This window comes from Mastomys coucha, unplaced genomic scaffold, assembly GCF_008632895.1.
Source record: "Mastomys coucha isolate ucsf_1 unplaced genomic scaffold, UCSF_Mcou_1 pScaffold18, whole genome shotgun sequence".
In the NCBI taxonomy this organism is placed as follows: domain Eukaryota; kingdom Metazoa; phylum Chordata; class Mammalia; order Rodentia; family Muridae; genus Mastomys; species Mastomys coucha.
The window spans coordinates 53992549-54003437 of record NW_022196900.1 but is presented as its reverse complement, the minus strand read 5'-3'; the positions used below and the strand labels follow the sequence as shown (position 1 = coordinate 54003437).

Here is a 10889-nt window from a genome sequence, read left to right as displayed (position 1 = left end):
TTAACAAATTCTGATAAATTGAAATCATGTAACTTTTCTCATCATAATGCAATAAAAGTTTAAAAAAATAGAAAAAAATGTTTTAATAGTACAATTTTAATTTTTTATTACATTAAAATTTTTAAATTGTATATGCATGGGTGCAGGCCATGGCCCATGTATGGAGGTCAGCGCACAGCTTGTGGGAACTGGTTCTCTCCTTCCATCATGTTGGTCCTGGAATCAGGATCCTTTATCTGTTGAGTCATTTCACAGGCTCAGTAAGTGTGATTCTAAGCTGAATGCTATTAAACAAATTTTCAAATATTCTTATATAGTAATGAAAATCTAATTTCCAATAATCAACTTTTCTTCAAATGTCTTCTAGTTATAGCAAAACTCCATGAACAGAAAAATGAAGATCAAAGTATGTCATATGTATGTATATATATATACTCATACATATACACATACATGTCATATGTATGTATATATATATATATGCACTCATACATACACACATACATACATAAGCACATAGCACATCTCACATGCATTCTGTTATCCAAAAATTTTAAAGGTCAAAAAGTAAGAACTACAAGCTAAACTTCTCATTTATTAAGATGTGCTACGATAGTTTTGGAACAAAATATATTCATCTTCATAAAATAAATACCTTTCATGCCAGTCTTCATTCCACTCAAACCTTGTTGGGTTACAGGACGATCAGCAACTTTGATTTGAGATGACAAAACTCCACCGGTTCCTAGAGGACCACCACGAGAACCTGGTCTTGCTGTTGCTGGTGGCATCTAAATAAGAAGAAAATTTATACTTTTATTAAACCAGGAAAAACAGTTTATATCTACTAGCATAAAATTATAAAGAGAAGTTTTATAAAAATTAAAAGTCTACATAATTTACATGTTCAACGCCAGGTTAGACTACATAGCAAAAGCTACATAAAAAAATTTTTTTTAATGTAGGGCCAGTCAGATAGGGCACTTACTGTATACCTTCTGATCTACATTTGCTTTGTGGGCCCTCCATACTAGCAGAGAACTGACTCTCACAGGTTTTCTTCTCACCTTCTCATAGGCACCATGGCATATGCTTCCACTTTCACCCATATAAATAAATAAATGTAAGAAAATAATTAAAGTATTATTATTTCTACATAATGATATTACAGTTGATTTTCTCCTCTATAGAATCTGGTGTTTCAAGCACTATTATAATAAGTACATATTTTCTTTAAAATTAGGAAAAAGAAAATTTTACTTTTAGAAAAAAATACTATTTCACAGCCTGAGGTAAGATATAACTCTCCTCTTGTCAACTATACAGCAAAGAAAGTCATGGGAAATTATAACATTATAAAATATATAAAATTTATGAAAGTGTTCCAAAATCTCTCTGCATCTATCTTTTTATCCTTTTTTAAAAAATTTCTCTCTCTCTGCCAAAAACTAGTGTACAAGAGCAGATTAAATATAGGGTATAAATTTTAAATTATTAAATTGTTATCATTTACTTTTGTGCAGGAGTGGGTGGCTGGGTGGGGGAGCATCCTCACAGAAGCAGGGGGGAGGGGGAATAGGATAGGGGGCTTCAGGAGGGGAAACCAGGATAAGGGATAACATTTGAAATGTAAATAAATAAAATATCAAAAAAAAATGAGTTAAAAAGAAAAAAAACCTACCAAATTCCCCACTACCAAATTCCCTACTTCTTAAGCCTCAGAGAATTACCTGCATACTATTTAGATAAGTTGCCAGCACTGGTACAGAGTCCAGAGAATGTGCTGAAAAAACAGAAACTATTAAAATTCAAATTTAAAAGTGCAGGGCTACCCACAGTGGTCTCTAGGAGAGACGGATAAGTCCTTGCTTTGGAAACTTTGTAAACAATTCTTTCCTCTGCTTTAAGCAAGCAGAGCTGGGAGAGATTTCTTTCCTTTCTCACTTCCCAGATGCAGGATAGAGGGAAGTAAGATGGAATCAAGTGTGAGTACATGTATTCACTTGGAAGAAGATTCAAAAGGTACTACTGAAAGGAGCAAGAAAGTCTAAGGATGAATAGGATGTTATCCTGATTTTGAGTCAGACCACATACGTGTTGTGTTTTTGTGTCTGTTAAGATTCACACCAAACAGCTGACAATGCCCAGAACAGGAAGAAGCTCCCCAGTCAGCCACTGTTGGATTGCTTTACATCGAACATCACTCATTTCAAAACCACAGACATCACACGAGCAGAGTACATGGCAAATAGGAGTTGGGCAATTAACTGTCAAGATTACTTTTGCAAGAATTTAATTAACAAGCATCAGACACATCAATTATTAATAGAACAAGAAAGAAAGATACCATATATGTGAAGACTTTAGAAAATTATTTACATCTTACGTTATACTGATATGATACCATTATCTTAAAGTCTAGATGACTCATAAAAGTTTGGAGGGAAAGATGCTGTTCTTCTTTAAACACAGCACTCTACTATACTTCTATAATTAGCTTGTTATAGGAACTTGACTACTAGAGCTACTTTCTTAGTTACTCAAAACTGGAGCCCAGTGTAGTTTGAATTCAAAGTTCTCTTGCTTTAGCCTCCAGAGTGTCTTAGCCCTCCATTTCATGTCTAACAACATGTAAAATAAGTCTTTAAATATTATAATAATGAAAATGTAATCATCTTTGTAAGTTATTATTTATCTTAGAATAATCAGTTTATAAACTTCATACTTTTTCAAATGTAGTATTTCTCCTACTGACTTACTGACTTATACCACTATCATAACATTTTTTATCTATTTTTTCTCAATTCCCATGACAACCAAAAAAAATTTTAATGCTACTATTTATGTATTTATATTTGACTACTATTATCTTTTCTTCTTTTTATTCTTACCATTCTAAATGATTTCTAACCCAATTTATAATTCTATTCTTCCCCAGTATAAAAAAAAACACATGAAATTTTACTTGAACATGAGTTCATAACTTTAATCTAGAACAAACTCATACATATTAGTAAAGTTTGCTTTTTCATTTTAAGATTCTGAATACTGATGTGTGCAGTGGCAATCTGTAATCCCAGCTCTAAGGAGACTCTGAGTTCAAGGCTAGCCCAGTCTATATTAGAATATCTCTCTCTCTTTCTCTCTCTCTCTCTCTCTCTCTCTCTCTCTCTCTCTCTCTGTCTCTCTGTCTCTCTCTGTTTTTTTGAAACATAGATGCCAACCTGGAACTTGCTCTATAGATCTGGCTAGACTGCAACTCACCTGCCTCTGCCTCCCAAATGCAGAGATTGAAGGTGTGCACTGCTAGCTTTTGTCTCAATTTTTAAAAAGTTATGAACCACACATACAGAAAGTTAGCAGTTTATCATTTTTTTCCATTTTTTGTATCTTCAATTTTTGTAAATTCAAATATGAAAACAAAATATTTTCAGGTATTTGGCTTTTCTATCATCATTAGAAAGCCCTCAGACTTACCAAGTTTATATAAATTATGAATATTTTCCTCTACCAGTTATAAACTGTTTAAAATATTAAGTTTCTACACTCTTTTTAAGCCTAATAAATGATACAAGAAACAGAAATTTGCTTTAAGAATTCATTAGGTTTGGGGCAGAGTCTCAAGAATATTCTGTGTGTTTTTTAACTAACTTGAAATGCCACATTATTAATAAAATTCTTACAAATGCTTAATTCTGATTCTAGTCTATTTATCTCATTTGATTTTAATACTAAAGCACACTGCACAATTTTAGTTATAATAGCTTTACTCTCACCTAATATGTACAAGTCCCTGTGTTTTATCCCAGCACCACAAGAAGTAAATTCTTTTTTTGTTTTATTTTGTTTTGTTTTGTTTTGTTTTGAGACAGGATTTCTCTGTGTAGCCCTGGCTATCCTAGTACTCACTCTGTAGACCAGGATGGCCTCGAACTCAAAAATCCTCTTGCCTCTGCCTCTCAAGTGCTGGGATTAAAGGCATGCGCCACCACCGCCCAGCAAGAAGTAAATTCTTATAGCTTTAAAATATAATTATCTGTAAGCATAATTCCTTGATAATGGTCTTATTCTTCCACATTGTATTTTTATATTTTAAATCTTCCACATTTATATAATAATATTGTTTAAAGAATAAAGGAACAATAAAGTAAAATCTGTTATTGCAGATTCTCAACTTACTGCAGTTGCCACTCGAACATTGCCAGATGGGGGTCTTATTCCAGAAGGAGGCCTTCCTGTTAGTCCTATTCCACCCCGAGAAATAGGGCGAGGGGCTGAAGATTTGTGATTACTGGCCATTGTTCACTTTACCTACTGTTTGGAAACAAAAAATTTTTTCAATTTTCCTTTGAAGTATCATACACCAAAATATTAGTAGTTTATTATATCCTTCTTTCAAACACCCAGTTCAAGAATTTTTCTTCTTGCACACTAGCATTCTCAGGTTCATCCGCACTCAAGGTTTTAGCAGATAATAAGCTAAAGATTTTTAAAGATTTATTTATTTATGTGTATTACACTGTAGCTGTACAGATAGCCATGAGCCATCATGTGGCTTCTGGGAATTGAACTCTGGACTGCCCCTGCTCCCTCTGGCCCCGCTTGCTCCGGTGTCGCTTGCTCCGGCTTCATTCACTGTAGCTGTCTTCAGACGCACCAGAAAAGGGTGTCAGGTGGTTGTGAGCCACCATGTGGTTGCTGGGATCTGAACTCAGGACCTTCAGAAGAGCAGTCAGTGCTCTTATCTGCTGAGCCATCTCGCCAGCCCCTAAGCTAAAGATTCTTAACTCCTTATCTCCCTGACACACTTAACATCAGGTTTTTATATATAAATAATTTCTCCACTCAGATGTAGTCTAATTGTTTTTGAAACAAACATATATATAATTAATGAAATTCTAGCATAACCCCCAAATCTGCCCTTCCTCTTGGTATTACCTCCTACTCATACAAGTCAAAAACTTGGTCCTTGATTTCTCCTCTCTCACTTCCCATCGTGGGAATTATTAAGTCCTTAAAATGCTTAACACACACACTTTCCTTTCCATTGTGCTGGCATCCAGTGTAGAGCCTCACCAATTCAAGCGGCCTATCACTAACCTCTTGAGTCTCCCTGCCTAACAGACATCTTGCACACTGGCTTTTCACGGAATTCCTCCATGACTATTCTAAAGCCCTCCACCTTCTGAGGGTTAATTTGGTGGCTGTATATGCTACCATATATCCTGCATTCCTCTCTGTCCCAGTGCCTATCACAGGAGCTGAAAGAATCTGTTTATGTGTTCCTTTCCCTTGAGAACAAGAATTAGCTCTTATCTTTAATCTTCAGCATCTGATTCAGTGGCAAGCGGAAGCTATGTTTGTGTATCTTTTAATATCCGCCTATAGAAAGGCATTCCTGTTCCAGGACAGCCAGGGCTATACAGAGAAACAAACAAACAAACAAACCTGTTTACCACTGCTTTGCTGTAGTGGAAAATGCCTGACTTATGTAGTCCCACTTGTGTTAAGAGAAACGGGAGGTGGGCTCTTGTAACAAATACACCTCTATCTCTGGGGTTCTTCGACCCATATTCACATCATCGGGAAGGGAAGCCAGTATTCACACAATCTCTGATTCCACGAGGATTAAGGATACACAGTCTAGCCGGGCATTGGTGGCCCACGCCTTTGACCCCAGCACTTGGGAGGCAGAGGCAGGCGGATTTCTGAGTTCGAGGCCAGCCTGGTCTACAAAGGAAGTTCCAGGACAGCCAGGACAACAAGGATTCACAGTCTACCTCTGACAATAACCACTACATAAACTTGGCACACAATGCCATTGGGATGTGTTTTCTCGTCTCTAAAACAAAAGTGTGGCCAGGAGTCCTTATTTTGCAGAGTTGTTGTGAAGTTTAGTTCTTATATGGAAAACCACGTTTTGTTTTCCTTAGTACTACCATTACCCTCCCTGAGCCAACCATTCTGACTTGTATTAGCTAAAGGTTGCTGTGTCCCCTGTAGCCGGCTGACGGCCCCTTCCTACAGAGCAGTGACTTTTCGGAGGCGTCTGTATCCTTCCCCGGGCTGGAGCATCCTTTCGGTCCTGGCGTAGTTTGGAACTACCCAGGCCGAGCCTCCAAGCCTCCGACCCCAAGTTATAGAACAACCAAGAGCCCACGAATTCGAGTTTGTTCCGTTTAGAGCGAGTCGGGGTCGCCACAGAACCGTAACCCACGCAGAGAGAAGGCACGGAAGCTGAGATCTCTCACCTTGCCTGGTGTGAATGGGGCACCGCTAGGACCCCGCGACACGAACTTCTTTCTAAGGAGTCTACGCGAGCATCATCCCGCGTCTCACCGCACAGGCCGGGAGCAAGGCCTGAGTCCGGCGAGACGCCGCGTATCCTAGCAACGGTCACCGCGCAGAAAACACCCCTCGTGATTGGCCGTCACTACGCCCTCCGATTCCTGTACTTAACGAAGGAGGAGGGTCTCGCGAGATTTGAGAACAGACTCCTTCCTTCCTTCTCTTACCCCTTTCCCAACTCACTGCACTTTCTTGAAGGAGGTCTTTGACTTTAACACCAGAGTTCATATATCCTAAGTCTGTGAGAAAGACTACGTAAGTGATTTGAATGTCCTTAAGAAAATTTGTTTTAAAACAAGGGCGCTGGCTTCTAAATCACTGAGTAGCCCAGCGTGATAAGTATCTCATTGGAACTATTCGTGGTAGGGATTCCTTTTTTTTTGTTTGTTTGTTTTCGTAACGAATCGTTTGACAGATTTCTTAACTTACCCAGGCCAGCTCCTCTATAGGAAATGAAGTGACTGGATTGGCTCCTCCAGTCGTCCTTGTTAGTGGAATCTGAGTTCATTGCTTGCTAGCTCCAGTCTAACTCTATGCCCACACCCAGAAAATGAATGTGAACCATAAGGAACACATCAGGGATCTAAGCAGGGATGCCAGCCCCAGTAACTATATCTATATTTTAAGATTGAAGGTTTATCAACAGCAAGCTGCAATATCTTTATCAAGAAACTTGTAGCCTGTTCTGCCAGATTCCTTAATGTTTTTTAGGGTTTTGTTTTGTTTTGTTTTGAATTTTAGATAGTCTGTCTATGTAGCCCTGCCTATCCTGGGAACTCATTATGTAGACCAGCCTGGTTATATAGATACTCCTGCCTCTTCTAAATACTGGAGTTAAAGACTTGAACCACCATACTCAGCTTCTTAATAAACTTTAAAACGTTCATCTTTCTGCTTTTAGTTTACAGTTTCTGTGCCTTCCAGCTAAGAACTCTGACAGATGTAACAGTTCAAATTGACAGGGTAGGTGTTTCGTCAAATAACTGAATATTTTAAGTGTACATTGTGTCAAGTTCTTTTCTGTCTGAAGACCTTATCTTTTTTTTTTTTAAGTACATATTTCTTTTTTTAAAAAAGATTTATTTTATTTCATTTTATGTGTATGAGTACACTATAGCTGTACAGATGACTGTGAGCCATCATGTGTGGCTGCTGTTGACCTCAGGACCTCTGCCGGCCTGCTCGCTCCAGCATAATTTTCTGCAGCCATCTTCAGATGCACCAGAAGAGGGCGTCCGATCTCATTATGGGTGGTTGTGAGCCACCATGTGGTTGCTGAGATCCGAGCTCAGGACCTTCGGAAGAGCAGTCAGTGCTCTTACCCGCTGAGCTATCTCGCCAGCCTCAAGACCTTATCTTCTTAAACTGTAGATCATGAACTCTCTTGGGCTTTAATTGAATGTGAGGATTCTCCTCAAAATTACAATAGTAAAGCCCTTCTGAATACTCAGTGAACAAAAATTAAATTAGAAACAAATGGTAAGGAGTTAGGTGTGTCCGGCAACACTCACCCACACTGCATCTCATGATTTCACTAAAGCTTTGGGTTGTTTTTTTTTTTTTGAGACAGGGTTTCTCTGTATAGCCCTGGCTGTCCTGGAACTCACTCTGTAGACCAGACTGGCCTCGAACTCAGAAATCCACCTGCCTCTGCCTCCCAAGTGCTGGGATCAAAGGCATGCGCCACCACCACCCGGCAAAGCTTTGGTTCTTAAACACATGTGCATCCTGCATTCCCAATACTGTCACAAGACACTAGTGCTAGCTGAAACACCGTGGCAGGATTTTAGAACCTGAGATTGTTTTTTTCATTTCTTATATTTAAAACTGTATTAAATCATTCCAATATAACACTATTTAATATGTAAACTGGGTTGCTGTACATATTGTGTTTCTTCAAAAATTAAGTCTAAGAGAAAAAAATCTTAATTGTAAAAAATAAAGGTTCAATGTTTTCATATCCTTATTCCTTAGTATGTAAGTATCAAATGGGTATATTATTAGATTTTATTGCATTAGAGTAATTGATTTTAAAAATTTAGATTAATCACGAGTTTCAGAAAAAAAATGCCAAATGAATTTTGGCTTGAATTGGGACTTTCTAGGAGGGCCCTTAACATATTTCTACCATTTTATATAATGTAATAATGCAAAAAGGTATTCTCTTTGCATAATATTAAAAAGTTATAAAATCAAAATATTGATTAACTCTATAAAACACTTAAAATTAAAGATATTGTAAATCCTGAGTTAGGTTCCTAGCATCCTTATTCAAAGACTCAAAACTGCCTGGTACTCTACTCCAGGGGATCTGACTCCCTCTTCTGGCACTGGCACTGCACTCATGTACATATGTATGTATGTATGTATGTATGTATGTATATATATATATATATATATACATATATACATACACTAATTAAAAAGAAAGCAAATCTTACAGCATTATCCATTTGAGCAGTTTTGTTATAGGAAAATTGATTAAGGCACTGCAGGGGTCCCTGCAAGCTCGACTGCTGGCAAGGACACAATCCGTGTGGATGAAGAAATCTTGGCTCAACTTGACTTAGTCAAATTGGATCAAACTTCTAGAGAGTCTGATGCCAGGCAGTTTATTATAAGCATATTTAAACACAGTACAATTTGGGGACAAGTTTCCAGGAAATAATCACTCCAATTCCAGTTGTACTATAAAGTTTAATGTGTGACTATACAGGAACTCCTTTGCATAGTACATGTGACCATGAAGATGGCTTCTATAGGCTAAAAGGACTAGGATCTGGTATATCCTGACTGAGATAGCATAGAGGTCAGCAGGCTATGAAGTACTTGTGACATCGGCCCTAAGGATGAGTTCTGTTAACTGAGAGCTAAAGATAAAGGTTTAGGGAAGAAGAACCTGGGATAAACATTCAGGGGAGTTCAGTGAGGTCTGGCTCTATAGATAGCATGGGTCACCAGGTCATTAACAATGTCCTCTTCCAGCTTTTGCCAAGGCCAGGTTCCTGAGAGAAGGGGTGTTTGGGAACAGGAAAACAAATGACTTGAAGTCAACTCTTGGGTCAAAGCTGGTGGCCTATGCTCCGCCCAAGACAGCCTGCTTTCTCTCAGTTCTGCTTTCTTTCTTTCTTTGATCTGCTTTTTCTGGAGATCTCTAGACAGCTCTCTCTATGTTCAGCTTGAGACACTTGCTATTCTAAAAGAACATTCTTTGGATAGCTCATCTCCTGCAGATCCTAAGCCCAGCCTTTTATTTTACCTATCAATCTGCAGGTTTCCTTTTGATTAACCTAAGAATCTGCATCTGGAGACAGCAAGCATTTTCAACATTACAAAAGAACTGAAAGATCTGCCTGCCTCTGTTTGGCACCTACAATAAACTAGTAGGGTGGGAACCTCTCCCAAAATTATCATTTCTACCATGCCTAGGCCTGGACTCCTTGTGTCTCAGGCTGACCTTGAACTCAGGAATCTGTCTGCTCATAGTGTAGCTACTTCTGTTCTTTTAGATTCATGAAGCCCCTCATAATTCATACTGCATCCTTATATTTTTGCATAGTTGAGAAATTATACATTTTCAAACTCATGTTTTTAGAGTTCTTTTCCACAGCCTTAAGGGCTGTCCTGAAGGTCCCAGCATTTACCATTTTCTAAACCATTAGCCAAGCCAAGCCTCCCAGACTCTGATTAGCATGGAGTCATGAATGTTAACAGAAAAAAACATTCCTTTAGGGAGGAATATAAAATATGTACATTATTATACAAACAAGCTTTATGCCCATGGCAGCCATCGACACTCATGGAGGTCCATGCCCACTGGCCCTGTCCCAGGGGCAGAGACCACGTCATTCTGTCCCCACCCAGGCCATGCCAGACTCTGAAAGCCTTCTAGGTGGAAAGGTATTTCCTTCTTTGAGGAGCTAACACTTTGTAATTAACATTTATGTTTTCCCTACTGATCCATGGGTGCAAAAGACCTTTATGTCTCCAACAAGGCAATCATCACACAGTAGACTATCTTACCACTAAAAAAGTGTGACCCTGAGCTTTGAATATACCCTTGAGTACTGATGCTGTGAGGAAAAACTAGAAGCCTACAGTTAGCAAAGATTAAATTAGGGTGAAGACATGTGAGTTTCAGCAGGAAAGGAGGAGGAGCATCACAGAGCTTTTCTATCTGAAAACATAACAGTGTAACTATAGAGGAAATACGACCATCAAGGGAATTCGAATTGTTACACTGCAGAAGCTACAAAGGCACACATCTATAAATAGGGGAACACCAGTTCTAATTTGCTCTCCTGGATTCTCACTTGTATTTCCTCAGGCATCAATGAGTGTTACTCACTGACACTATTTTCTATAGCATCACATACTCATTTTTTTTTGGACTAAGTTGGGCCTACAAGCTTTTAACCATTTATTTGATAAAACAACTGTTTCTTATACTAGCTCAATTTGTGTAAGAACTGGCTTTTTCTCCATATTTTCAAATCTGTATTTTGTTAGTTATTTCATTTTTGGAACAGTGCTTCTTGAAG

At 38.3% G+C, this 10889-nt stretch overlaps 1 protein-coding gene and 1 long non-coding RNA gene across 4 annotated transcripts in view; one reads left to right on the top strand and one right to left on the bottom strand.

Annotated features, from left to right (window-relative positions):
- Ift74 (intraflagellar transport 74) overlaps window positions 1-6417 on the bottom strand; it is a 76886-nt gene extending 70469 nt beyond the window's left edge. The window contains exons 1-3 of one of the 3 annotated variants that reach the window (XM_031377862.1): window positions 6252-6417; window positions 4180-4314; window positions 656-791 (exon numbers count right to left, since the gene is read on the bottom strand). In XM_031377862.1, coding sequence (XP_031233722.1) covers window positions 656-791; window positions 4180-4299 — 256 coding nt within the window. In that variant the 5' untranslated portion in view covers window positions 4300-4314; window positions 6252-6417. The remainder of the gene's footprint in view (window positions 1-655; window positions 792-4179; window positions 4315-6251) is intronic. The other 2 variants (XM_031377860.1, XM_031377861.1) reach the window with 2 other exon arrangements.
- A 30-nt stretch (window positions 6418-6447) lies between these two features.
- The window catches only part of LOC116096239, a 7227-nt gene continuing 2785 nt past the window's right edge, over window positions 6448-10889 (top strand). The window contains exons 1-2 of the long non-coding RNA XR_004120911.1: window positions 6448-6603; window positions 7250-7311. This is a non-coding gene — a long non-coding RNA (uncharacterized LOC116096239). The remainder of the gene's footprint in view (window positions 6604-7249; window positions 7312-10889) is intronic.